A 27,848-nucleotide genomic window follows, 5' to 3' on the forward strand; every position below is an offset into this window, starting at 1 on the left:
CAGTATGATAAAAATGAACTTCGAATCTTTTCTATAACCAATAAATGGTTTCTAGTTTCATGTGACCAGACAATTAGCAATATGGCGTGCCTCAATAACAGAGCAGAAACGAATCTTGTTGCTTGTATTTTCATAGCAATATAAATCTACAACCATAGCAAAACAGTTTGGTGAAATGAAAATTTTTCTACTTGCTATCCGACCAATCTCATGTTGCTCCCTTAATTCAGAAAAGCTATGACCTGCCATGCTTTGTTTTAATAATCCATCTCTTTATGTTGTAAAGCCGATAATTTGGGTATACAATTTCTGTACAGGCTCGAAGTCCTAACACCATTTTAAATTCTCAATCTTTTTATAGAGGCCAAGGAAAAACAAATAAATCATTACGTCATTTTCACCTAAATTTCACAGATTTTTGAATACTCTAAAGAATCATTCACAAACTTCACCACAAAAACTAAATGGGCATCACCAAAACCCAGACTTTTCATAAACATAGGCCAATGCATAAAGAAAACTAGAGAAAGCAATTTTTTTCCCAAACCCCATAATCGACTAACACAGAGGACCCAAAAAAAAATCTCACATTTCTCACGCCGGAGACACGAAACACGGCCAAAAAAAATCAAAGTCCCGTAGGCTTGGAGGGATGCTAGTGAATACCTCAGCATTTCCCTGAAAAAAATTACCCCTCCCAATGCGTTTTGGCCTTTTAGGATTCAAAACTCCAAAAGAAAAAAAAATAATAATAACGCGTAAGACGGGTGAGATTGCAGCGGAATCTTGGTGGGTAGCGTAGCATTTCTCAATAGAGAATTTATGCTCGGACAGCGATGGTCAACGGTTATGTGCAGGATGGAGCTTCGGAAAGAGCATTGATTTTTTTTCATAAAATGCAGGTGAAAGTCGGAGGTTGATAAGAATATAAGAATATAAAATAAAATAATATTTAAAAGAAAATACAAAATTTACGACTGTGTAGAAAAAGCAAAAATAATTGACTTTTGTCAGGTATATTTTACATTTGCTGGAGATGCTCGCTCGATCTCTTTGCCATAATTCGAAGCAAAGAGAAGAAAATAGAACCATATGGACTAATCCGAGAGAGAGAGAGAGAAAACTCAGATGGGTGTGCCGTCGTTCTATCGGTGGTTGATAAACAAGTACCCAAAAGTTGTGGTTAAAGCTACTGAAGATGAAGGAGAGTGCATCAACACCTCCTTGCCAAACCCTAATGGCATAGAGTTTGATAATCTCTACCTCGATTTGAATGGGATTATCCACCCCTGCTTCCACCCCGATGATCATGTTCGTTCTTTTTTGGCGGTTTTTCTGTATTAATTGTACTTGATGGTTATATATATATTCACATCTTTAATTTAATTGCACCTTTTCTTGGTCTAAATTTTTGTTTATTTTAAATGAGGACCAATATTTTACAAACCCAAAGATTGTTCCAAAAAACTACTTCAGCTAGTCTAAAATCTTTTAATCATAATTGTTTTTGTAATGTTTAATTTAGAAGCACCTTATTTCTGATTTTTTTTTTTTGTTTTTTTTTTTTTTTGTTCTTTCTAGTAAATAACTTGTTTGTTTTGTTGTCTTATTTTGTTCATCAGCCTCGCCGTCCAAAAACGTTCGAAGATGTATTCAATAATATCTTTGAATACGTTGGCAACCTTTTCTGTATCGTAAGGCCACGGAAGTTACTTTATATGGCGATGGGTGAGACCGTCCTTCAACTTCAACATGTTCCTTTAATATATATATATATATATATATATATAGACAATATATTAGCAATAAGGCATATTGGGATTAATCGTTCTTTTTGGTTATATATGTCGGCTAGCAATAAGATGTATGCTTGATTGTAGATATATATCTTACCATTTGGGCTGGAAAATTTTGTTAACTATTATATATCTCTCTTACCTAGACGAATTGGGTTGACAGCCTAAACTTGTGTAGTGTTAAACTATTAATTAAATGATTAAATTTATCTTTTCATATTAGTTTAAGCTTTAGGCTTTTAGGACAAATGGTGATATATATAATATAATATCAAAGCAAAGGTTCTGAGTTTAAGCCATGTCTTCTTCATTTACTTTTTATTTTAATTAAATATTCTACTTCTTGGGCTTTACCTATTAAAATGGAGTTTGTGTCTACACGTGAGGAAGAGAAATGTTAAAATAGATGTGCCTGTTTAATTTTTTTTCGTTTGAATCTCAGGAAATGCTTAATTTGCCTTTAACTTCACGTACTGATCAAATTTTCCTTAAACGTAGATGGAGTTGCTCCATGGGCCAAAATGAATCAAGTACGAGCTGGACGTTTTGGGACTGCTAAGTCCATGGAAAATTCTGTGAGTTTTCTCATCTTGAGTCTGTCTGAATATAGATTTCTGCTTCCTGCTTGATAGATGATTGTTTTTTTCTTTTGTCTTCCTGCATGTTGTCTACTATATAGGAAGCTAAGGAAGCCAATTTTGAGAGGCTAATACGACAGTACTTTGAAATGGAAGAAAAACTGGTTTTTCTTCATAAACGCGAATCTGAAGTTTCAGATCCCAATATGATCACTCCAGGCACAGAATTTATGTACAAATTGTCAAAGGCCCTCAGAAGCTATGTTATTTCATGTATAAACAATGATCCAGGCTGGAGGGACATCAAGGTATGGTCTATATCTGCCTGCCTTTTGAGAATTAACGTCGTTAAAACCATCATATAAGAGAAGATACTAGAAACATACTTCCGAGTAGTACTGCTGCACATGTTACACTCAAATGCAACTTGTTTTCGAACTCACTCATATAATGTATGATTCTTGTCCTGTGATTCTTTATTTGATCATTGAAATAGGTTATTATTTCCGATGCCAATGTTCCTGGTGAGGGCGAACATAAGATAATGTCTTTTATTCGCCAACAACGAAACTGTAGTACTGGATATAATCCAAATACGAGGCACTGCGTCTATGGTCTGGTATAAGATCGAACTCTGCTTGCTTCTGTTGTTTGTATATATTGTCATTGAGAAATATATATATAAGAACTCTGCTGGCTTCTGATCACCTCTTGTACCCTGCGCTTTTCTTTTCATCACTTAATTTCGAGGTTAAATGAATGGTATTTATCATATGATATTGCATGCAGGACGCTGATCTGATAATGCTTGCTTTAGCAACACATGAAGTTCATTTTTCCATTTTGAGAGAGGTAAATTTGACTAATTGTTGTAAATTCAAATATACTATCCCTTAATGATATATATGTCGTATGCATGGGTTACAAGATTGAGATGTTACAAACTTGAGGCCTTCTCATCTATATGAGCATGTTTGGCCTGTATTTGCAATTATTGTAACATGTATCAAACTTTAATTTTGTGACATATTCGGTCATGTCCCCATGCCAAGTTTGCTACTTTGTTTTGTGACCAAATGAAGGATTAGTTTCAAGGAACCGTACATGATGCCATTGGTGACATCAAGCGCACCAGAAGGGGTCGAGTTAGAGAGTGGTAATTATGGTATCATTATGCATGTATTCTTAATATTCACTTCTTCCTATCTGGAATATTACAGGAGCCTCCACAAATCGATGAAAGTTCAGTGCAGCAAAGGCAAAGGGCATGGTTTAAAAAGCCTTATGAGGTATATATGCATGATTCACCTTACCATCCGTGACTTTAGCTGAAAGCTTTTATATATATATATATATATATATATATATATCCCCTTAATACATGCATTTTTGTTTCTATCTGTTCCGTTTGCAGTTTGTACATGTATGGATTCTGCGGGAATATTTGGAGCTTGACATGAAAATCTCTGAACCTCCACTCAATCTGAAGATAGATCTTGAGCGGATAGTTGATGACTTCATTTTCTTGTGCTTTTTTGTGGGCAATGATTTCCTACCCCGCATGCCTTCATTAGAAGTTCATGAGGTCTAGTAGCCTTTTTAATTTGCATGCACCAGCAGACACCCCTTGAGATTCATGGGGACAACTAGTTTTGAAGTGAAGACAAATAGAGCAAATTGATAATTGTGATATGAAAATTAATTATATTATTAATGTCATTACTCATTGATGCTATGCATGAAGTAAAGGATTATATAAAAGAAGTAAAATATAGATGTCTTAGAAGAAGAGCTAATTTGAGTGATACATGGGCCTTTATTTAATTTGGTTTTGCAATTCTGTTTTATATTATATATAGTATAGACATATTTTGGATTACTAAATTTAATGGTGAGATTATTTGTAACAATCCTTAATTATAGGGTGCTATTGTTCTATTGATGACTGTTTACAAGGAGGAGTTCAAGAACCTTGGTGGCTATCTAGTCGACATGAGCAGGGTAACATGTAACTCTCATATTAATTGTAGCTTCTTTCAATTTCTGGTTGCAATTGTTAACCTTAAATCTTTTCCCATTTCCATGTACAAAAGCTTTCTGAAGATAAAAGAAAAGGACGTATAAACCTATCCAGAGTCGAGAAGTTCATTCTTTTGGTTGGCTCAAATGAAGAGAAAATTTTCAAGAAAAGAACAGAAATTCGCGAGCATAAACTTAGACAACTTTGCAATTATTCAGATAAAGTGAGTCATTTTTTTTTTTAATTTTTTTTCAATTAAATTTCTATCATCACTAACGGATCATGCATTCTACTCCAAAACCAATGCCTTTTCCAGCAAGATGAAAATGAAGGTCATGCATTATCCGGTGAGAAAGCTCCTACTTCCAAAGATTCAGCAGAAAGTAGTACAGTATCAAGTGGGAATAAGAGTGTCGATTTTTCTGAAGTAAGTCATGATTTTCAAAATAGAAAAAGAAACTCCGTAGTTCTGATTTGGTTTTACTTATTCTTCTGCTTTTGAATTGAATAATGGCAGTTTCTTTTTTGAAGAGTACCCAAAGTTGGGATCTGATATTTTGCGTCTTAAATGAAACTAGGACTCGTTCAAATGTTACTGGTAGTTTCTTATATTTTTCTCTGAATCATGTATATATATCTTCTTTAAAAAAAGACGTCCCATTTGTTTATATGTACTGAAAAAATACTTTTGGTTCTCCATTATGGGTTACCTTTTGGTTTACATTAGTTTCTTACTTTCATTCTTGGTGTTGCAGATTGATAAAGATAGAAAAGAGTTGATAGAAAAGTCCAATTATAATCTTCGCGAGAACTCTAGCCACAGTGACCTATTTAAGAGTGGTCATTGGGTAGACAAAGTATGAATCACTGTCTTCTAAAATTTTTTCTTGTTCCTAGAGAGTTCTCTTTAGAAGACTTATACATGTCTGCTCTTAGAAATGCCTAATGGTTTAAGTTAATCCCATACACAGGTGAGATTGGGGACTGCTGGCTGGAAAGAAAGATACTACAAAGAGAAATTTTCTGCAAAAACCTGGAGGGATATTGAAAGCCTAAGAAAAGAAATTGTGAGCTTTTGTTAAAAACCCTTACTTAATTTTAAACTGATTGTGTATTAGTGATTTAAGTATAAGCTGATTTTTTTTTTTTTTTTTTTTTTTTTTTTTTGAAAGGAGTGTAAGCTGAAAATTGTGCTCATAAAGTTGTAACTTCTACTGCTTGATTTCTTGAAGGTAAAGAAGTACAGTGAAGGACTATTGTGGGTTCTTCTGTATTATTTTTCAGGAGTCCCATCATGGTCATGGTAAGACAAGCTGTATAAAATGAAGTCCCCCCCCCCCCCCCCCCCCCCCCCAATTACAATGCTTGTTAATAATGTAATGAATTATGCTACAGGTTTTACCCATACCACTATTCACCATTTGCGTCAGATTTGAAGGGCCTTGCTCAGGTCAGAGTAGAGTTCCAAAAGGGTTCCCCATTAAAACCATTTGATTACCTATTGGCTGTACTACCCCTAAAGAGGTATCAGACTTTCATGCATGTTGTATGTCGTTTGTGCTGTATTAATTTATCATAAATATATAGGTAAATTAAATGAATTGAATTAATGTGCTCCTATATATATATATATATGTGTGTGTGTGTGTGTGTGTGTAGTGCTCATGTGCTTCCCAAAGTTTATCAGGCTCTGATGACAGATGCGGAGTTCAAACTTATTGATTTTTATCCTACTGGTAAACTCTGATTTTTTAGAGTTTAGGGTTTAAAACCAATGAATTTGATATAAAAAGCTGACACTGATCTTTCTTTTATGCTTAGATTATGATATCGATCTGGACGGAAAACGTTTTCGGTGGCAGGTCTACTTATATTTTTGTTTATAATGTCTTAAAAAGACACCTGCAACTACTTGATTTTACACATTCCATAATCCATATATATGGTGAAGTGATGATATATATATGTTCTATTTTTTGTTTCTCATTAAGGGTATCTCCAAGCTCCCATTTGTAGAGGAAGAACGCCTTCTATCTGAAACCAAAGAATTAGAGAGTGGTCTACTGGTATTACACTTTATCCTTCTTAATTTTTCAAACTTTATGTTATATAGAGATTCAAAGTGTTTTTCTAACTTTATTTAATAGGAGGATGAAGCATTGAGGAACAGAAACAATGTTGATCAGTTATATGTGAGTAACACACACAAGTTGGCATCGCAAATTTTGTCACTTTCCCCAAATGAAAATGAAGTGGTTGAGATCGATACCAGTATGAGGTGGGTGGATTCTTGTGCTAGCTTGTTCCGACAGCGAAGGATAGTAGTAGAAGCTAAGAATTAAATATTGAAAAGGGAATTCAAGAAGAGATAAAATAACAAATATGAAAGAGAAAGACCCTATTTGCCAAAATATTCGAACAGAGAAATAACTCTGAAAGACTGAAATTTAATTGGTACTCCAAAACTGAATTCTAAAATAATAAATATGTGCCTTTATATAGGCTAAGTATAGCAAAATACTTAGAAATAAAGAAAGAAATAAAAAAATAGTTAAAAGATATTATTCTAAAATAATCCTAAAATATTATGCACGTTTCTTTCCATTCTTGTGAAGATTTTCTTTATTATCTTCTTTATTAAGATATTTTAATGCCATTAATTCAGTATTTGACAAACTCAGCTGCTGATTCAGAATATGCTCCTGCATCAATTTCCTGCTGAATAAACTGATCAATTAACTTTTTCTTTTCTTTTCTTCTTTTACATGTCAGTGATGGTATTTCCGGTCATATTCATCTTCCTAACGAGGATACTGAAATAGTTCACAGGGAAGTCCATAACAGCATTGAAGAGAACTATGTCTTGTAAGGAAACAACATTAAAAACACATTTTTCCAGTCTTGTTTTCCATTTTCATGTATCCTCTGATATCACTTACATTGATGTTGCAGATGTGTGTCTTTTGAGATGCGTGATGATGTACATATTCCCAGCTTGGTTGATGGTGTTACCCTTCCAATTAAGGTACTTAAAAAAAAAAAATTTATACAAATATGTTCTTTTGATTTCTACCAAAAAAAAAAGACAAACCATTCACTGTAAAACCACAATATTATGTATGCAGAGTATTACCGAAGAGGATATTAAGGAAACAAAACTCTGGCATGAATACTATGGTAGCAAACCCTCCAACAGGTATGATATCTCAGTTCTTGCTTGCAGGGTTCAATTTGTTCCTATATTTGGTTGATGCAATAGGGTGATTGGGATGAGAGTTGCAGATTGCAGTACGAAAGATGTAGAAAAGCATATAGTAGCACGGATTCTGCTTCAAGCATCTCCCCTAAGATGATACATGAAGGCTATCAGAGTAGATTTACTACAGATTCATCTTCTGAGGTGATATATAAAGGTGCTGGTGTTGGGTGGGGTGCTGGTAGAGGAAAAGTGAATGATACTTCCAATATAAACAAACATATTGAGAGTAGAGAAAGAGTCATATTACCTAGCTCTTCTTTTTCCGAACAGAAGAGTTCATTGTCAAGTTGGGATGCTAGAAAGTGTTACAGCAGTCTTGTTACATCAAGTTGTGACCTAAATGAACAGGTCAAGCCTCATGGAGGAGCTCAGTCGATGAACAACAATATTTGGCCGTCTAGAAATGGTGAAACATCTGGCACAAACAATGTGCTGCAGCAGAGACTAAATTTCAGGGATCCTAGTCATCAAGGGAGGGGACAGGACGGTGCAACAGTTTCTCCGACTTCCTCTTTGAAACACAGTTCTGCTACCAGCTCTGTGCAGGGCTGTGGCAGAAGCCAACATTCTTCTGTAGAGGAAAGGGGCAGCCACTGAATGTACATTTTTCTGACATTCTTCCAACGATGCGGGGGTCATTACATGTGCTAATCAAGTGCTTTGAAACATATACCTTTTCTGATTTCAAGTTTCTTTGACTGAGACTCATGTGCTATGACATGTCTTAAGTTGCTACATTTGTAACTGATCTCATTTCTGGAAAGGCCCTTCATGCATGTAAAATGATTGGTGACGTGATCGTCGGATGCTTATTTCTTTTTGGCTGAAAGTAAGTTCTTAGCGGTTAGCACCAAAATGTTTGCTCTTTTTACTGTAATTTACTTTCAAGCTCATTGGACACAGAGGAACTGCCTTAGTACAAGGCAGTTACTGCTTTACCAATTAACCATGCCTTAATAGAGCACGTCTTGGCATTTTCGACTTTGCTTCCTATGTTGTAGCTAAGGAAATTGCTTTGATCACAGCTGATGGGTTTTGGCCAACTCTGAGAATGAAGAAACTGAAGTATTTCAAAACAATACATCACTTCTTTCGGTGTCCCTGTTGCATTCACCCTCACCATTATCCCCACTTCCACCGTCCACCTCACCATCACTATCACCTTGCCCATCACCCTCACCATCACCCTAAAGGTAATTCCACGACCCTTTCTGTGGAGTATAACCATAAAGTGGCCCTTGATCATCAAACACATCATCGTCACTACTACTACAATTAAAGATGTTTTTGGATCACACCTAAGGCCCTCACTGTCACCATTGGACTCCTCACTAACAGAGGGAAGTACACCTCTCAATTTCCATTTCCTTCTAGCTAATCCATCGACTACGACTATCGGTCTAATATTAGGCTCTGACTCACCCTCCGTGGATGAACCTTGTGCAAGGGTGTTGTCCACTAGAACATCGACGTGAGGAAGAGGAAAATCATAGGTCTGAGATCCACATATTCGAATTGAAACGTCCAAATGATCAACTCTGCAATCAGTTGTTAGAATCAATAGGTCTTCAAATCATTCATTTGAAAAATTGAGTCTAATACTAGCCAGTTGCCTGAATCCTGCAAAAAATTAACATAGTAACCTTGTTATAATACTTTTAATCTATATCCCTTTCGAGCTCCGATTTTGTGTAATCTCAATTAATAATTGAAATTATTAATGTGAATTTGAAACAATTTATCTCATTCAAATTTCACACTGAATTTTTGATAGATGCATCCCTTAAATAATCCAAGGAAATGGGATATTAATAAAATAAAGCTCAAAGAAGATCCTATCCTCTTATTCTCATTGGCTAGCGGGAAAGAAAAAGAGTTCAACCTTCCTTGCGCATGGTTTGACTGGTTTCATAACGGCATAGTATTCACTGAGGGTACTGCAGAATATGTACAAGCCCCTTCTAATGGAAAAATAAGATTCAATGAAGATTTAGTTCATCCCACATGTCCACGCCATGGGCATCCCGCTTTTCTTTGTTATATAGACTTGTATGTAACTATTGTGAAGATATTATACACAATGTGACTATTCCACCAAAAAGTTCTCTTAGTCCAAAATAATCAATATGTACAATCAGAACAATTAGAACTAGTACATGTATAATCAACATGTACTTTTAATTTTAAAGAAAGGGTTCGAAAACATATTTATTCTGACTCAGAGGGAGAAATGTACTGGAGTACCGATGTATACCATGCACCGGAATTTTGCATATCTCCCAAGCCGAAAGGAAGCTATTATTTGGGATTGGTAGTGAGTAGCACCATGGAGGTCACTGAGGTCTTGTTCCTGAGGTCACAAGTAGACTTCTACCACGTTATGGCCAATGTGCTCATCTAGCATCTGAAGGACATCCATATCAGATGATATTAAAACTAGCCTCTCATCAAGATTTTTCACAGGCTGTCTATAGTACATCAAATCCCCAGGCTTGTACCTGTAATTCTCTAGAATATGTTCCATCTCAAAAATATGATAACTGATCCATGTCACATGGCTCATTATGCACCCTTTTATCCCCAGCTATATACATGGTTTCAGGGATCCTCCTAAACCTTCCCCCAAAGTTAACCTTAAACACTATCATTATGCATGTAAACCCTAATGCATGAACAAATGCAAACAGTATCAGACCATACACGTAATTTTCAGAACTAGTAACATGTAAAAACACAATCAGACAATTTGCTTTTTGAAAAAACACACCCACATGACCAAGACGCCATTTCAAAATCATCAAACAAAGCACTTGGAATAAAAAATTGATAAGTGTCGGGTGAGTTGCACTATCAGACACACAATTGGGGACCACTACCAGTGTGTGTTTGGCTTGTCAAAGGTCGGACAACCAAACACATGTAGCGCACTCAATAAAGTACAATTTCTTTTTCACCCATTTGACAAACACACAAAGGTTGCTCATCTACCTTTTTCGCTCCCAAAAACCGGACCACTAGCATCAAAGAAATAAAACCAGACAAAGAACAATCAGAGTAAACAGTCAACCATAGGAAAAGAACATCAAACCTCGTCAACAACTCTGGTCCCTTTATATAACTGGCTCCGTCAACACAAACCTTCCAAAACAAAGCCACAAAAAAAGGTCAACAATATAGCTAAAGATGCACTAATCGATGAGTTTTTTATTGTTGAGTACGCAAACAACATTTTTTTTAAAAAAAAAGAAACACCTATCCCTTCGAAAATCCATGCAATACTCTTGAGAAAAGGATCTGAGATGAGGATACTCGAAACGAAAGTGGAAAACAACAATGGAGCTTCGACAATCGAGATGTGAAGTAGCTCAACCAAGACTAAGAGTTTCAGACCAAGGAAGGATGAAGACTGTGGTTCAATGAAGGATGAAGAAAGTGAAAAGACACTGTTTTACTATAATTTTTGGTGCAGAGTCACGGGCATTTTAGTCCATCAAGACAAATTTAAGGCTACATACGTCCTTTTATGTGAATCGACGGGGACCTTTTGGTCATTTCACGCGGCCCTTCATTAACAGTGCTAAAAAAATGTTGACTTGAAAACCTAAACAATAATGCAGGGCGTTTTAGTCATTTCCCATCCGATACATGGGGATAATTTCGGCAAGCAATAAAAAATTTAAACGTTTAGGATGGTCAATGGATTTATAAAATTTACACGTGGAGCTGTTTGGCAACCTAATGTAAAATTTTGAATTCCCATTTCTCTTCTCCCAAAAAAATCAAATCAAAAACATTCTAACTTTTTTATACTTTTTACATCACATCAATAATTTTTTATTATTATTCAATCACTTTTTTATACTTTTTACATCACATCAATCACTTCTTACTACTGTTCAAATAAATATTCCATTACACAATTACTTACCAAACAGCTCCATTACACAATTACTATCAAACCGGGGACATTTGTATCATTTCATAGGGCTCGGTGTTACATGACTTGCACGTGTTGACATATTCCATCCAAAGTTGACGCCCCAAACAAACCCTGGGACCCACTCTTACCAAAATGGTAGTTTGTAGGGGCGAATTGCACTGAGTTGTTTGGGGGTGTAATTGCAACTGGGGTGGTAGTTTAGGAAGATAAAGTGTAATTTATCCTTAATTTAATGTTCTTCGGTAAACATCATATTACCATTATTCGAATCAAAGTTTTTTACTTTCTTGATAACCTCCAATTGACAACTGTTTTAAGATTAGCCATTTGATTAATGAGCAAATATTTTCCTTAAGTGCTCTCAGGAGCCATCTAAGTGTGCTTCTTTTAAATGCATGTAAAAAACAAAGGATCAAGATACCTTTCTCTCTTCATGATCTTGTGCTCAGAGGATGAAGAGCTTTCCCTTTCATTTAATCATAAACTCAGGATCCTCTTCCAGGGCTTTCTTATGCTACACCTCAATCTTGAAACAGGAAAATAAGATGCATAAACCAAATATCTTACAAAGAAATCAAACAAAAAGAAGAACTACTTCTTTTAGGGTTAACTTACATTCTTCAGAGTTGTGTTCTTTCCACCTGGACAGACATTTCTTTCACGAACATCATGATGAAAACCAAGAAGCGTATGGAGAGCAGAGCTTGAGGGCTAGAGAGCTTATTGGTTGCTTCTTCCCTGAATTTCCCTAAATCAATTTTTTTTTTTTTTTTACAAAACAAAACAGAGAGAAAATCAAGCAGATGTAAAAATCAGGAACAATGTTCTACTTTTAACTTACCAAACCAACTCTTAAGCATAAGCGCCTTATTAAAATAAGTGATTGAAAAAATTACCCTTCTAACTAACTTACGGAATTCGAGGGGCAAGATCTATTATGGGGCATCTACTTATGAGTAACCGCCAACACGTTGCTCAAACCAATAAAAAAATACATATATAAAGTTTGCTAAGCAAAAGGGTCTTTCCAGTTTGCTTCAGATATCTAGAATAAATTAATTATTGCAATTTATTTCAGTCCAGCTTCTAGGCGGGGGAACATAAAAAGGAAACAAGATGTAGAAAGTGCAGAAAGAGGATTGCTTGTGCTGCTGTAAGTAACTTCATCTCAGCATTTTCATACTAGCAAATATAGTTCCTCAGTTTCCATTACTTTGATTTGGATGGAGTTTCATAAGTACTAAGATAACCATCGAGGATCATATAAATGAATAAAGGAAATAATACTACAAAAACAATATATCCAACTCAAAATTAATTGATTTCGCTATACACATATTCTTTTAGTACAATTTTTTTTTTTTTTTTTAAAAAAAAAAAAAGTAAATCTATATCCATGATAGTAATAGATACAAAAATTCCGTACCTCCAGATTACCAGTAATCTCCACAAGAGCAAAATCCATTCTTGAAATGATGAAATCGGTATCCATCTCGCACTATAAGTTCCCTTGAGGTAACACGAGAAATCAGCTTTATTATCAAGTGACAATCATTGCAAACTCGAAGATTCTTCATTACTTGGATAGGCATCCAATTAGGCAGGCTAATCAAGCCAAAAGCCACAGCAAGCTTCTCACTGTGGTAACCCTGACAACGAAGAGAGCTAAATGCATTAATGTAGCTTCCTGTATCTTCTATCTTCTTCATGATCTCCTCCAACATTCTGTAAATGTCCTTGATTTGCGGGTGATTAGTGTCATCTACAGTGAACACATGTACCCTGTTTTCAACCTCTATCCAGCTACAACCAGGAATCTTATGGATTCCTTTCTCTCTCATCAGTTTTCTCACATCTGCAACACCTTCCAATTTTCCAGAATCTAAATACATATTTGCTAGAAGGATGTAACTACCAGAGTCTTCCACCTCTAACTCAAGCAAATTCCTCACTGCAAATTCTGCTAATTCTGAGTCACGATGGGTCCGACAAGCACCTAGCAGAGCCCCCCAAATAGCAATATTTGGCTTAAAAGGCATCTCATTAATCAATTTGTTGGCCTCCTCTAGTAATCCAGCCCGACCAAGCAGATCCACCATACAAGCAAAATGCTCAGATGTTGGAGAGATGCCAAAATCTTTAGTCATGGAATAAAAGTAATGCTTTCCTTCTGTTACAAGCCCCGAATGGCTACAACCCGATAGAACAGATACGTAGCTTATATGATCAGGTGAGTACTTCATCTTCAGCATGTTCTCAAAAATGTCTATTACTTTCCTACCTAGACCATTTTGAGCATATCCTGCCATAATTGCATTCCACGAAATCAAATCTTTCTCATGTATCAGGTCAAAAACTTTTTGTGCTTCTTCAATTCGTCCAGATCTGGAATACATAGTAACAACACTATTTGCAACTGAAACATTAGAACCAAACCCTAATTTTTCAGCTTGAGTTACAATTTGGATACCAAGTTTTAATATTGCTAAATCAGCACAGGCACTAATTGAAATAGCAAATGTGATCCAATCAGGCTTAACCCCTTGCCTTTGCATTATAGTATACAACTTGAGACCGTCTTCCCAAAAGCCATGTTGTGTATATGTGCCTAACATTGAATTCCAAGTTATGACATTCCGCTCTGGCATTTTATCAAAATATTTATGAGCTTTTTCAATATCACCAATCTGAGAGAATGTGCTGATCATCGCTGTCCATGATATTATATCTCTAATTGGCATTAATTCAAACGCATGGTTTGCTTTCTGAGCATTTCCACACTTGGCATACATTGTAACAACAGCATTCCCTACGGCAACAGAGTAATCCATTCCACTCTTGATTGTATATCCATGCAGCTGCTCCCCAATAGAAACATACTTCTGACCAGAACAAACCCCAAGAACCGTTGCAAGAGTAAAGTCATCCAAGGCAACAGGAGCCTCCCTCATTTGATTAAACAGTATCAAAGCTTCTTCTTCAAGCCCAAACTGTGCATATCCACTGATTAAAGAAGTCCACGAGACTGCATTTTGTTCCATTAAGCTCTCGAATACCCACCTAGCAAATTCTAAGCATCCACATTTTGCATACATATCAACCAGACCACCACCCACAGAAACATCAACAGCTGGTTCCATGCGAACAATCCGAGTATGCAAATGGGCACCCCATTCCAGATCATATATACTAGTGCATGCGCTTAGGACAGTGGCATATGTCATGGAATTCGGTCTAATACCTTGATTCCACATCTCAACAAACATACTAAGGCTCTGAACCCCAAAGCCATGTTGAGATAAGATTGAAATCATTGTGTTCCAAGACACGCAGTCACGTTCAGGCATTTGGTTGAACAAATCAAGAGCTCTTTCTACCCCATACAGTTTAGAATAACCATAGATCATACTGTTCCAACAAAACAAGCTCGGGTCTGGGATTCTTAAAAACACTCTCTCTGCATGACTCACATTTCCAGACTTAATATACATATCCATTATCGAATTCTGAATAGCCATATACATGTTGCTTCCAAAATCAAACTTCTCCACAAGACCGTGCAATTGAAGAGCCAACTTGATGTAGCCGAGACTACCACAAGCCTTCATTGCACAAGTAAAGGAAAATGAGTCATCAACACAGTTACCATCCCGTATCATCCAAGAAAACATATTTACAGTATTTTTCGCTTGCCCATTATGGAAATAGCCCGACATCATCGAAGTCCAAGAAACAGAATCTCTTTCAGGCATTTCCTCGAACATCTTCTCTGCTTCACCCATTCGACCCGACCCAACCAACCCACTTATCATCGTATTCCAACTATAAACATTACGATGCTCAATATTGGTAAAAACCCGGGAAGCGTCATCGATCAAATTGCAATTGAAGTACAAGTGCAAGAGATGGTTCTGGAGGAAAATGGAGGAATCCAGTCCGGTGGATATGAGCTTGGCATGGAGTTTTTGGGCAATGGGTGTGGACTTGAGGGACGCGCAGGCTTTCATAGCTTCGTAGAATTTCTGAGATATTTCCATGTAAGACAGTTGCGCTGAGGGGTCGTAGTAGATAACGAGTTTTGTGGAGAGGATTTGTTGTTGGGTTGAGACATGGCGCACGAGCAGGCGCAAGAGTTGCGGGAGCTGAAGAGCGTTCTTGTACCTTTGAGATCCCATTTGATTTGTGTAAGCTTCACTGCTTTCAGATGGTTTTTGGCTGTTTTCTGCGAGGGAAAGAATGTGAATACAAAGACCAAACTGAAGAGTACCGACGTCACTTTCATTTTTTCTTTTTTCTCCACCATCAAAATTCAATTTCTATTTCATCTCCGCTGAGGCGCTGAGTTGAAGATCATTTCTCTTTCTTCTATAATATCATAGGATATTCCTTTTTTTTCTTTTTTCTTTTTTCTTTTTTTTTTTGGGGGGAAAACTACATTTATTTTATCTTTTTTTTTTTATATATATAAATTACATTTATCTTATCTAACTACCACATTATTTGTAATATTTTTCCGAATGCTTTAATTTTTGTAAAATTGCCCCGATCTACAATTGAGATTGCAATTAGGACTGACAATCTGAGTTGGTGGACCGAGATTAAGTCAAAAGGCAATTCTGACACGACCTATTAAAATAAGCAACAAAACACAACGTGCTTATGATATATGTGATATAAAAGTGAAACTTTTTTTTTTGGTATTTTCAAGCGGAACCAATGTAACTGTATATATCATTCTTCCATATTTTTGAGGAATTTGAAAATTTGATTAAGTTATATTCAAACGCGTTCTTTTTTTTTAGGATCATAAGAATCAAGTTGAACCGATGAGTGTTTAATAGACTGCAATAGGTAATTTGAATTCTTTTGGAACTGAATTGAGTCAATTCAATGATATTACTTAACATTGATTACGCATTCCTCAGGATTTAGCATTAATATCACAGATCATGAATCAAATCGAGACCAATGGAAACATATACACTATTTTTGGCTTTCACACGGGTTAAAAATTTAATAACATTCTAAATATGAGCATGATGGATCTTAGGTCACTGGCTTCAACATGTTTCCTAGACTAAAAAAATACAATCGGGTTTAACATTAATATCAGAGATCAAGATCTTGGCTTTTCATGTTCTTCCTTCTTGATTGCTGAACCTGATACTTGAGAGATCAAATCAATCATAAAACTATTAGACTCCAACCTAAATGGGAAGGCCAAGATGTACAGACACAGATTACAATGAGAAGAACTTCTCTTTTGGATTTTAAAACTCTCATGACATGCTCAGAGAGAAAGAGATAGAGATAGAGAGAGCTTTTACTGTTCTTTAGTCCTCTTCCGTGCCAAATACCGTTCTTTTGCTGCAGACACTGCATCCCCACTTCTCTTATGATGGTCATGCTTTGGCTGTTCACCTGAAGTTTTTTCTTGTTCATCTGATGGCGGCTGTTCACCTGAAGTTTTTTCTTGAACTGAAGTGTTGGTAACTGGCATTGGATCTGAGGACATGAAGCTTCTCTTAGGCAGAGAGGAAGTTTCACCTCCATGTTTTTCTTCCACACCTGAAACCTCCAAAGGTGGATTTGAGTTATCCGATGTCTGACCTTTATCTGATGTATCAGTGGAGCCTTTTTCTTCAAGCTTCTCTAGCTCCCTTGACTCAGGCTGTCTCTCCGCCTTCCTTGACTCAACCTGCTTCTCGGGTTTCCTCAACTCAGCTTTATTCGCACCAAAAGCGACATTTTTTCCAAGGTTGAAGTAAAAATCGCTCAAGTCCTTCTTCTTTGTAACCTATAAATCAGCCCAAAAGTAAATTATCAGTATGAGTTCAAAGAGCTTGAAAAAAACACAAAAACACCAAGAACAACCTGCCTAAAGCCACCTGATTTGATCACATATAAGGTTAACATGCCAATAGGAACTGGAGCCACTAAACCAAACCAACCTGCCACATTAAGGTAACACCGACATGCACCACCCTCACTTTCATGCTTACTACCCAGAGCCTTCCCCATTGATTATGTCACACAACCCAATCCTAGCCTGTCTAGACGATGCCCTGAACCTAACGAAACAGACGCTCTTATCTCATAATAGTTCGCTATAAGTCTATGCCTTGACATTTACAATTGAAAACATTCAGGAATTATATACCACCCCAAGGACAAAGTTAACAAATAGGATTAAGATCCCCTAGTGCAATGAATATTCCCAATCATTTATCAACAAAAACTAAGATTCATAAACAAAAATAAAAAAGAACTATTAAAACAAGTAAGAAACTACCCAAAAAAACAGAGAGAGAGAGAGAGAGAGAGAGAGAGAGAGAAGGAAAAGACTCCAAAACATGAAACAAGACTCATGGGCCTCTAGAACAGCCCATTCTAGTAAATCTAAAAAATTACCAGATAACCCCTACTTTTGTAAACTTGCTTTTTTTTTTTTTTTGATAAGTAATAAATTTTATAAAAATGTAAGGCGCTCCTACGTATACAGGAAGTATACACAAGAACAAACAAAATTGCCCACAAGAAGAAACCCAAAAAGACCCAAATAAACCCTCAACCCTAAGACCATCAAACCCAAAGTATACACAGGAACAAACAAAACTGCTCACAACAAACTGCCCACAAGAAGAAACTTACAAAATAACTAAAGTAACTAACAAAATATAATATTATATATATTTTTAAAAAAAATACTGAACTAAACTAGCCTATAAAGAGTGCCAATTATGTTCCACACCAAAAGTAGACCATATTTTCGAATGACTTTGATTTTAATCCTTCTTTTTCCAAGAGGTTTTTTTGCTGGATGCATCAAACTTAACCGAACAAAATGAATGCTTGATTTTAGAAATGAATGAGGTCATGAAATATCCTACCTACTACTACCATGCATTGATAATTGCATAAAAATAAAGGAGATAATTGGCATAAAGCTCCACATTTAGCCGCATGTTCTCTCAAAAAACATACCCTTTTCCTCCATCGATACACAAATAACTTAGCAATAAAATATTCCAATTACATATTATACACTCATTCTCTTTTATCAGACAAGAGTTCCAAACTTCCTTGGCAGCCCACCATCTTTTCAACAGAACATATTTACAAGATGTAATGAACCTCCATAAGGTAATCCACAAGCATCTACAAACACCTCCAGAAAATCTTATTACTCCAAGTACAAGACCTAGACAGCCTTAATCCTTTCAAGCACTACCACAAATGCATAACGTGAGACAAATTTGAAAGCACTGCCCCTCTACGACATATGCATATACAGAAAGCTATGATATCCGATTTTCAAAATATATAGGAATAAATTACCAATTCCATGAAATAATATATCCTTAACCGGGAGGGGGGGAATAAAATTAGTAAACCAAGTTTGAAATGAAACTGCGGCTAATGAAACAATTTTGCATGACAAAATGAGACCTATAGTCAAAGAATCTTCAAATGAACCAGAGTGTCCAGATAAACATGATAGTGAGACAATCTTGCTCTTTCTAAAATCTCCCTTTTTGAGATCTCTCTTGGGTTGGGTTCTTGTTAATGTTCCTAACTTTGTCTCTACAAACTTGGTTGATTTGATTAGCTTTTTAACATTGTAGCAGCTTATAGGGTTGAGTCCATATTGTATACTCTTCATGTACGTGGGTTTAACCCTTTTTCTCTCAAAAAGATATGAATTATTCATAAAAATAAAATAAATAAAGAAATAAATAAAAATGAACCAGATTGTCCAGACATAAAGAAATGAAAGCTTAAGGTTGTCCTTGGATAAAAAATTTGAAAACAATCTGAGAATTTTCAAAATGATGAAAGTTAAGTTGATAGAAATTTCAATCCCCATCAAAAAATTATAGTTTGGATATGCATATTCAAAAATTAAGAAAGTAGAGCATCATGGTAGTCAAAATGATGAAGTTATTATGGTGGTAATGACCTAATGATGGTGGTGTAGGGTGATATTGTGTTAATTATAGTGATGGCGGCAACACCAACAACAATGATAACAACAAAAACACAAGCGATGGCATGGAAAAAAGAATGGTTATGATAGAGGTAAAGGCGGTGATGGCAGCACAACAGTGTTGGCGGCAGGAAGTAATGATGATAGTATAAGAATGGTGACAACGGTGGTAGTAGTGGCACTAGGATGACATGATGGCAGCAACAATGGTAGTGGTAGCATTAAGGCAAGGGTGGTGTGGGGGATGGTGAAAGTAGTTGCAACAACAATGATGATGGCAATGTGAAGGCAAAGGTGGTTGTAAGGAGATGGGGATGGTGTTGATGGTTGTGAAGATGATGGCAGTGGCAATGTAAGGTGCCCCTGAATACACAAGTAGTACACACAAGAGGCTCCCAAACGAGCGGAAAACCCAAGCCCCAAAAACCCAAAACCCAACAAACCCAAACCCCACAAAACAGCAAAGCCCCAAAAAAACCCCCAAAGCCCTCAACACAAAACAGCTTGAGATTTGCCTTTTCCCCGCCTATTGGATGCACCCTTTGCATCATCGTTGATGAAGCAATCCAAGTTTTGAATCTCCCGTTTACCCTTTACCTTCCAAGGGGTACACACAGCCTCTGCCTATACTGTGTTAGAAGTCCTAGCTATGGATGGGGAGGTATCTACAGCCTTGCTTGGGTGGCAGTTTAAAGGATAATGATGGTGGTATTGTAATGGAATGTTGGTGGAATTGTAGAATGACACTTTTTGCTATGGAATTTGAAATTGGGGTTTAGATGCTTGAAAATCCCAAATTCGCGCAAAACTTCAAGAGAAAAAAATCTCTTGTTAATTCATAACAAGAGGCAGTCAAACAGCCATAAGGGAAGTATATCATTGATGTTCTTCCTGATTGCAACCTAGAGCATAGTGTATACCTAACAGTTACGGACAAGGAATAAAGACAAAAAATAAAGTTAAGTTGCATTAAGTGCCTTTAGTCTCCCCACTCAAAATGACATTGGAATCCAACTATTAAAACATCAGTATGCCATCCGCCTAAATGATTAAAAAATAAAAAATAAAAAGAAGAAGAAGAAGAATGCCAAAGTGCAGCAAACAGAATAAAAAAGAAATATCACCCCCCCCCCCCCCCCAATAAGACCAACAAAAAGACAAAAATGACCCTAAATTTTTTTTAGTAAGATAAAAATGTCCTTATGAATTCAAAAAAAAAAACTAAAACCAAAAAAAATAATAATAAAAAAAGAAAACAAAAAAATAATGGAAAAAAAGTAAGACAAAAAAAGCAGGAATTCACAAGAGGATGCAAGAATTAGATGCGTAATATAAACTGGCAATCTTCAGTTCATCACAGGCAAAAGTACGACAAAAAAAGCAACATGATCATAATTGTCAATCAGAACTGAACTTAGATCACAAGAAGACTGGGAAAAAGTTAGACATACATCCTCCTTTGCTTCTCGAAGTTCACGCAAACGTTCTTCCTCCTGCCACTTTGCTTGCTCTTCAAGTTTATTTTTGTAAGCACGCGTGACAAATTTGTCCTTGTCTGCATAGAGATGGTCCTCTTGGCTTCTCTCTTTAGCAATTTTTCGCTCAAACACTATCTCACGGTATTGCTCACGTTCTTTTGCTTTTTCTTTCAAAATCTCAATATATCTTGACTGCAACAGAAACAAGCATGTTGATCAGTTACAACCACTATTTAATCACCTTTTTTTTTTGGCAAGCACAACCATCATTTAACGACATCTACGAAGAACAAGAAATTTAAAAATAATTGCTCCAATTTCTTTTTTTCAAAAGTAAGAAAAAACAAATGCTCCAATTTCTCAACATATAAAATAATAATGAAGAAAAAAGATCAAAAGCACTGAAAAAAGAGATTGTTGTGTGCCCATAACTAACTACCAAGTTTTCTAACTAATCCACTCCTAAGATTAAAGGGAAAAGAGAACTAAAGAAGCGATATCAATTTTGATGCTAGGAGTCTTGGTTCTACCTGGGGCAAAAGCAAGAGGGCTCTTGTTGTGATATAATGTTGCTTAGAGTTTGTGGGCTGATTTTTGCTGAGGTGTTTTGGGGTTTCTGTTGTGGTGGGTCTTTGCGGGTGGTTTTTCTTGTTTTTCTTTGCTTTTTCTGTTTTTGTGTCTTTTTGTATACGTCCTGTATGCTCAGGGGCGCCTACGCTTTTTATAAAATTTCTTTGATTACCTATTAAAAAAAAGTTTTCTAACTAAAATTGAAATCCATATTTAGTAACTTGAAGATGTTGGCTTTTTTAGCTACTAAAGTTTTAACATTAACATGAGAAAAACAAAGAACTTTATTTGGAAAAGGCTCTTTGAGATATGAAACAAAATGTTGGTATACGAAACTAAATTCCGTTCACCGACTAAATTATCTCTTGAGTGTTTGATCACATAGTGCTGAGACAAGTAAAGAGGTAAGAGTTTTTCTACTGAAACCTCAAATATAAAGTTTGTTCACTTTTTAAAAAAGAAAACATGGTTTCATATGAAATATATGATAAGATTCACAAGTCATATGAGACCAAGGTTCGAAACATTAAGATCAAACTACCCTCAGTTACCAAAGAAGTGAAACAAAACAGTGGGACACTGATAAAAATAAAATAAAAAATAAAAATTGGCACTAGAGAGGTCTCACTCACTATGCAAATCTCATTTTCTTATCTCAAATTCAATTTTTAGACAAGTAGGTAGGTCGTGGGATTTCTCCAAGAGTGGTGGATAACTAGGTACAAGTTGAATTTTAGAATCATCACATTACTTTTAAAAAGCTGATAATGATAAATTAGCTTTTGAATATTCCTAATCATTATAAGATTTCTTAGATCATATTATGCAAAAAAAATAACTTTTAATTCAGCAAAATGTTATCTTCATTTATTTATTTTTTATAGTAGCAGAACCCATAGATTATTCATGATTGAGCCCATGATCTCGGGCTCAACTCTGTTCTTTTAGAGGGAAGGAAATGTCATTTGGTCCGAAGACATTTCCTTCTCTAATTCTATTAAATCTAAATAATAATCATTAGTGCTAGAACTCATTGAAGACCAATATTAAACCGGTGCCTCTCATCAATTATTATGGATCAATCAAACTTCTTCAATGGCCTCATTCAAAATGATGGATTTGTGCATTAAACATAAACTATATTGGGGCAATTAATATTCGTGCGAAAAGAAATGTCCATAACTTCTTTGTGAGAGGGAATTGTGTTATGTAATTGCTCATTTTGAATAGCCAATCTTACACAAATATTATGCTTTCACACTCCCAAGCTTGATAATTGACACAACTATAGTTTCAACATACTCACCCACCATATGACCAAATTTTATTTTTTTTCTTCAAGGTTGAAACATTAAGATCAAACTACCCTCAGTTACCAAGGAAGTGAAACAAAACTGGTGGTGGTAAACTACCCTCAGTGAATCAAACTTACCCTCGGTTACCAACAGAAAAAGAAGTATCTGGTGGTGGTAAACAGAAGAGCTTGGATGCTCAACAAGCTCTCAGCAGAAAACAATCATTCAGAATGGAGGAAGCCTGATTTAAGCCCATTTTCCTTTTATTTTATTTTATCGGATAGGCAAGACTTGTACCTTAGACCTATCCTAACCGCTAACACTTTAAGCATCCCAATTATTTCAACCAGAAAATCCCAGTTCCTTAACCTAGTTAAAGAAATTGATGCTTAAAGTTTCAAACTTCAGAAAGATGTCTTCTCTCCCTCCCTCCCTCCCTCCCCAGGTCAGTGGCAAACTGCAATCGCTAATTAAGTACCACGTTCCTCCTAAAAATGTATGAAACGTTCAAAGCAGGGTTACATGCCCTGTTGCTATTAAAGTGTATAAAAACTGGGCACGAAATATATGAAAATGGAGGATGCCTCTCAAGCTTCAGAATATATTGAATTCTAACTGTCTTTCATAAGAAGGTAAAAGAAGAAAATCAAAATGCATCAACATAATTTCATTGCTGCTATGCTTTGATTCTACATAGTTGAGCATGCCACTTTATTTTCTTTTTCGACTAATATCATTAGATAAAGGTGCCCTTTCAATGAGGGTGAAGATGGGAGGGGAAATTTTTCATATGATTGATACAGTTCATACAAGAAAATTCCTAGTTAGACATTTTTCTTGTATACTTCTTGTGTACCTAGGTTACGCTTTTCACTTTTAATGATACTCTGCTTACTTATAAAAATTAAAAAAGATCATACGAGAAACTCACATCTCTGTCGCCCCACAACTGCCATACCAAAAACACATATAAAACATAAAATATACAACCACAATTTTAAGATGCTTGACTTCAAACTTTGACGCTCTTTGAAAGACGATCATTATATTGTTCTTCAAAAATTAAAGGTTTTACTGTTTTGAGATTAGCTACGTGATTGATTACCAGACCTTCTGGCCGTAAACCATTCAGTTATGCTCTACAAAAGTACTTAAACAGAGTGAAGGAACAAGACTTACCTTTCTCTCTGCACGGTCTTGCACTCGAGGCCGAACAGCTTTCTCTTTCATTTCATCATAAACTCCATCATAATCAAACACCGTGGGGTCCTCTTCCAAAGCTTTCTTCCGCTGCTCCTCAATCTTCAAAAGCAGAAATTCAAAAAACAAGTCGAGCCAATAAAAACAACATTGCAAAGAAATCAAACCCAAATGGGCATTGACTCACATCCTTGAGAGACTTGTTCTTGCTAGCCTGCCGAGAAATATCCCTCTCCACATCATCGTCATCTTCATCATTAAATCCAAAAGGAGGCGGCCGGGGCGGCTTTGTTTGCTCTTGCTTCTTCTTCTGTGCTGACAGCCTCAGGTTCAACCCGTACCCTAACTTGTTCATTTCACTTTCTCCTTCCTCTTCCTCTCAAATACTGAACCAAAAATCTGTTCAAACCATTATCACAAACCAAGTTTTCTCTTATTGAATCAATGTAAAAATCTCTACTAAGATCAGGTTAGCCAATATCAACAATTGACAATTAAATATGAAATTCTACTAAGAATAGAAAAAATTCAAGAATTAAACAAACCCTTCAAAGGAGAAGCTCGACGAGCGAAAGCCTAGGATCAATGAATCTGTAAATTCGTAAAATAATAAATCTGACCAAAAAAGACATACCAAGATCGACGAATATTGGCAAATTCTGTAAACTGAAGGGTAAAACCGCGAACAAATTATGAACAGATAGCTAAAGAGAAGAGGCTGAAGAGCTATATAAAAAGGGCTACCTGAATCGAACCGGAAGTTAATGGGCCGGACTGATGGGCCTCTGTCACTTATCCAAGACCTCCGGATGTGGGCTAGCCCATATAACCATTTCTCGAACCCAGAAATCTTTTCTGTTCCATTTTCTTATCGCAATTTGATAAGCGGTCTGTGAGTATTCAACTTGCTCTTCTTCTCTCTCTATAATTTGCCTTCCTAAAGCCCTCTGTTTGGTTGCCAAGAAAACCGAAGGGAAATAAAAAAAGAAGCGAGAGTCTTGATTCTACTACAAGGTTAGTGCTCTTCCTCATTATCCGAATGCTGACGATGCTCACTTCCGTTATTCCCTTACTGTTGTTTAGGCCAATTGGGAATTCTGTTTGCTCCAAGACTTTAAACATTACCGATTTATTTTTCCTTGGATTTTCCTTCTCTTTTTTTCGATGAATGATTTTCCTTTTCTTTCTTTTTTCCTTCGTTTTCTCCGCAATTAACTTGGGGACTGAAATTTTGAATTTTATTGTGGTTTAACATAATTTGATTCATTTTAAAGTCATATCGATCACAAGTTATATTTTCCCGTTTCTCATAATCGCATTCTGTTAAGATAGCTAATGGATGTGTATTTTTTCCCATTGAAACACTCTCTTTTCACTTCTAAATATATAGGGGTGGTTAGGGCTCAGTTTGATTTGGTTTAGTTTGAATGGCATTCTGGCAGTACCACTGTTATCCCATTGCATAGACATAGATAATAAAGCTCCTGTAGAAATATGAAACCTTGCTTGAAAAATAGGTGTTCAATGTCATTCTTGATATAACCGTCTTTTTAGTCGTCTCATGTTGCCAACTCTTTGCCATTATCCGGCACTGTTCTGTAATTCTGCCAATGCCTTGAATCTTATTTTCTTTCTCCACATTTATCAAATAATCAAGTTAAATCTCCTGGAAGTGAAGCTTTAGTGCAACTTCATTTTGTAAGCTTTGCAAGTGCATTCAAATAACCCCCAGGGGTTGGCTCAAGTGGTAAAGGCCTTTGTCTTTGTTGTAGTCCTATGAAGTTTGAGGTTTGAATCCCTTTGGGTGCAAACAATTCTTTGGGGCCAGCCCGCCGGTGAAGTCGGAGTATTATCCGATCCGTGTGAAGGAGGCGCTTTACACGGGTCCGAGGTTTACCTAGCAGGGGTGGGTACACGAAGTGACTCTGTCTTGGAAGAGTTCCTAAAAATAAAAAAATAAAAATAAAAAATAAGAGGTGCATTCTAATAGGTAGTCTTTTTTAGCTTTCATAGATTTCCAATGAATAAGATTTAAGATCTTGAGTTCTTAATTGAGTGTTTCTCTTATACACTGCGTTTTGCCCCTCTTCGCTTCTTTGAGAAATTAGATTACTCATTTGGAAAAAAAAAAACTTGGGTGCCAATGAATGAGATGATAATTTGTTCACTACAATGAAGGGTGGCCAGTGACATCTTAGAATGTCGAAGGATTCTTGTGCTCCGAGCATGGCTGAAATCATTTCTGTTTTCCATACTGCTGTCTCAAACCCTTAGCTTCATCCTGGATGCTTTTTCTGTTGATTGCCATAATCTTTCTCTTCTTCCTTCATGTTTCTCAACCAAAATGTTTAGCTGTAAGCCTGTTACTCCCAAGAATCTTGTCAATGTAGCAATTTTAATAAAGGAATAGATGCATCCACACGAGTGGCTACATCCATGCAATGGTGTCGGAGGATATTGTTGCAAAGAACCTTCACTGGATGCAAGTCTTGTTTCGTTTGCTAATGTATAGAATGTGCCTCTTGTTGATTGATTTATTTACTTGTTTTTGAAGCGGGGCCTTAGCATGGGAAATCAGCCTGTGAAGCAACAAGAAAGGGAAGAGATACTATTGAAGGTTGTGCCTCCTCTGGATCATGCATATGTGAGGTGGCTTGCCCGGGATGTTCAGAGGATTCACGGCTTTACTCCAAGAAAGCCTCGTGCTGTGAAGCCACCAGAACATTATGTAGAGTACATGCGCTTCAGTGGATGGTTGGATGTGAACTTGGATGATCCCGATCTGGCCCATTTGTTCAAGTAGACAATCATTTACTCTTTGGCTAAAAACATACCAGTTCCAAATATTAGTTTACTAGCAAGTACTAGCTGCTTGGGTTGTTGAATGGGGTCGAGATATGCCTTAACTTAGGATGCTGCTTTGCAAAAATTAGAAACGATGTAATTTGTTTGGTCTAAATGCATTATAAACTCCCAACAGGATCTTCTATCCCATTGTTTTATGAGAAAAATATGTTCATAATTGAAGTCTATACCAAAAAGCCAAAAAAAGTGTGTATTTGATCTTCTTGAATCTTAAGAGAGGTACCCTGCCAATTTGAGATTGCCAAGCACAATGATATAACACATGTAGAGTTGAAGAACAATTAACAAATATAGAATTCAAGAATAATGGTCTATAGTTGAAAAGAAAAACTGAGAAGAGTAAGTTATAGAGTTTTATTTTTTTCTTTTCTTTTTGTTAAGCATCTTGTGATGCAAGAACTAAGGCTGGATCTAAAATGTATGCTTTGGTTGGCCTTAATCACTATGTCTTCAATAACTAAGAGGACATAAGCCATAATGTTATGTTTGAATGAGGAATTTTAAAATGGGATTCAAAATTTGTGAATTTCCCATTAATTTTTCTTGTTGGATTAATAGGATAATCCTTTTCAATTTTTAATAGCATGTCGAACTTGGGACTTTCAAACATTCAAATTTCTAGTTTAAATCATTGAAGGAAATGTCAATTTTCATACCTCAATAGTAAAAAATTATGATCTGCTTATTGTTATAGTTGCCATCGCTGCTACTGTTATCATTGTTACTATTGCTACCGCTGTTATTACTGCCACTGCCATTACTAGCACTACCACATAATATAGCCATTGTCTTAATGTCTCCCAAGAGGTAGTTCAATCGGGTGGGGACCACGCCTCATGAAGCGGAGGTCACTAGTTTGA

General features: G+C 36.2%; 4 protein-coding genes across 10 annotated transcripts; 2 read left to right on the forward strand and 2 right to left on the reverse strand.

The window, feature by feature from the left end:
* The first annotated feature begins 1,057 nt into the window (after positions 1 to 1,057).
* On the forward strand, positions 1,058 to 8,634 carry LOC133877332 (5'-3' exoribonuclease 3-like). Its single transcript, XM_062315593.1, has 23 exons — positions 1,058 to 1,311; positions 1,623 to 1,728; positions 2,295 to 2,371; positions 2,476 to 2,682; positions 2,871 to 2,993; positions 3,164 to 3,226; positions 3,595 to 3,663; positions 3,789 to 3,959; positions 4,298 to 4,375; positions 4,468 to 4,617; positions 4,711 to 4,821; positions 5,150 to 5,251; positions 5,366 to 5,461; positions 5,627 to 5,697; positions 5,790 to 5,918; positions 6,054 to 6,130; positions 6,216 to 6,256; positions 6,386 to 6,460; positions 6,542 to 6,672; positions 7,167 to 7,259; positions 7,347 to 7,419; positions 7,520 to 7,590; positions 7,677 to 8,634. Exons 1-23 carry the CDS (start codon positions 1,129 to 1,131, stop codon positions 8,248 to 8,250), a joined length of 2,871 nt encoding a protein of 956 aa, XP_062171577.1. The 5' UTR covers positions 1,058 to 1,128; the 3' UTR covers positions 8,251 to 8,634.
* LOC133877333 (pentatricopeptide repeat-containing protein At2g13600-like) lies at positions 8,606 to 15,943 on the reverse strand. 5 transcript variants are annotated; one of them, XM_062315596.1, is made up of 5 exons: positions 13,020 to 15,943; positions 12,209 to 12,341; positions 12,015 to 12,119; positions 10,742 to 10,791; positions 8,606 to 9,191 (listed from the first exon to the last, which is right to left on the reverse strand). In XM_062315596.1, exon 1 carries the CDS (start codon positions 15,766 to 15,768, stop codon positions 13,027 to 13,029), a length of 2,742 nt encoding a protein of 913 aa, XP_062171580.1. In that variant the 5' UTR covers positions 15,769 to 15,943; the 3' UTR covers positions 8,606 to 9,191; positions 10,742 to 10,791; positions 12,015 to 12,119; positions 12,209 to 12,341; positions 13,020 to 13,026. The 5 variants fall into 5 exon arrangements, with proteins under 5 accessions (XP_062171580.1, XP_062171579.1, XP_062171582.1 ...); XM_062315595.1 differs by having other exon boundaries at positions 8,606 to 9,273; XM_062315598.1 differs by lacking the exon at positions 8,606 to 9,191 and adding an exon at positions 9,433 to 10,057 and having other exon boundaries at positions 12,209 to 12,331.
* A 612-nt stretch (positions 15,944 to 16,555) lies between these two features.
* LOC133878348 (uncharacterized) lies at positions 16,556 to 24,833 on the reverse strand. 2 transcript variants are annotated; one of them, XM_062316871.1, is made up of 5 exons: positions 24,758 to 24,833; positions 24,311 to 24,522; positions 24,103 to 24,225; positions 21,032 to 21,250; positions 16,556 to 17,390 (listed from the first exon to the last, which is right to left on the reverse strand). In XM_062316871.1, the coding sequence occupies exons 2-5, from the start codon at positions 24,476 to 24,478 to the stop codon at positions 16,917 to 16,919; spliced, it is 984 nt and encodes a 327-aa protein (XP_062172855.1). In that variant the 5' UTR covers positions 24,479 to 24,522; positions 24,758 to 24,833; the 3' UTR covers positions 16,556 to 16,916. The 2 variants fall into 2 exon arrangements, with proteins under 2 accessions (XP_062172855.1, XP_062172856.1); XM_062316872.1 differs by having other exon boundaries at positions 24,669 to 24,795.
* Positions 24,834 to 24,986: 153 nt separating this feature from the next.
* Positions 24,987 to 27,115, forward strand: LOC133877078 (uncharacterized). Of its 2 annotated transcripts, none has more exons than XM_062315311.1 (2): positions 24,987 to 25,137; positions 26,689 to 27,115. In XM_062315311.1, exon 2 carries the CDS (start codon positions 26,690 to 26,692, stop codon positions 26,924 to 26,926), a length of 237 nt encoding a protein of 78 aa, XP_062171295.1. In that variant the 5' UTR covers positions 24,987 to 25,137; position 26,689; the 3' UTR covers positions 26,927 to 27,115. The 2 variants fall into 2 exon arrangements, with proteins under 2 accessions (XP_062171295.1, XP_062171296.1); XM_062315312.1 differs by having other exon boundaries at positions 24,989 to 25,137; positions 26,678 to 27,115.
* The last annotated feature ends 733 nt before the right edge of the window (positions 27,116 to 27,848 follow it).

The sequence above is a fragment of the Alnus glutinosa genome, chromosome 9 (genome assembly GCF_958979055.1).
Source record: "Alnus glutinosa chromosome 9, dhAlnGlut1.1, whole genome shotgun sequence".
NCBI classification, from domain to species: Eukaryota; Viridiplantae; Streptophyta; class Magnoliopsida; order Fagales; family Betulaceae; genus Alnus; species Alnus glutinosa.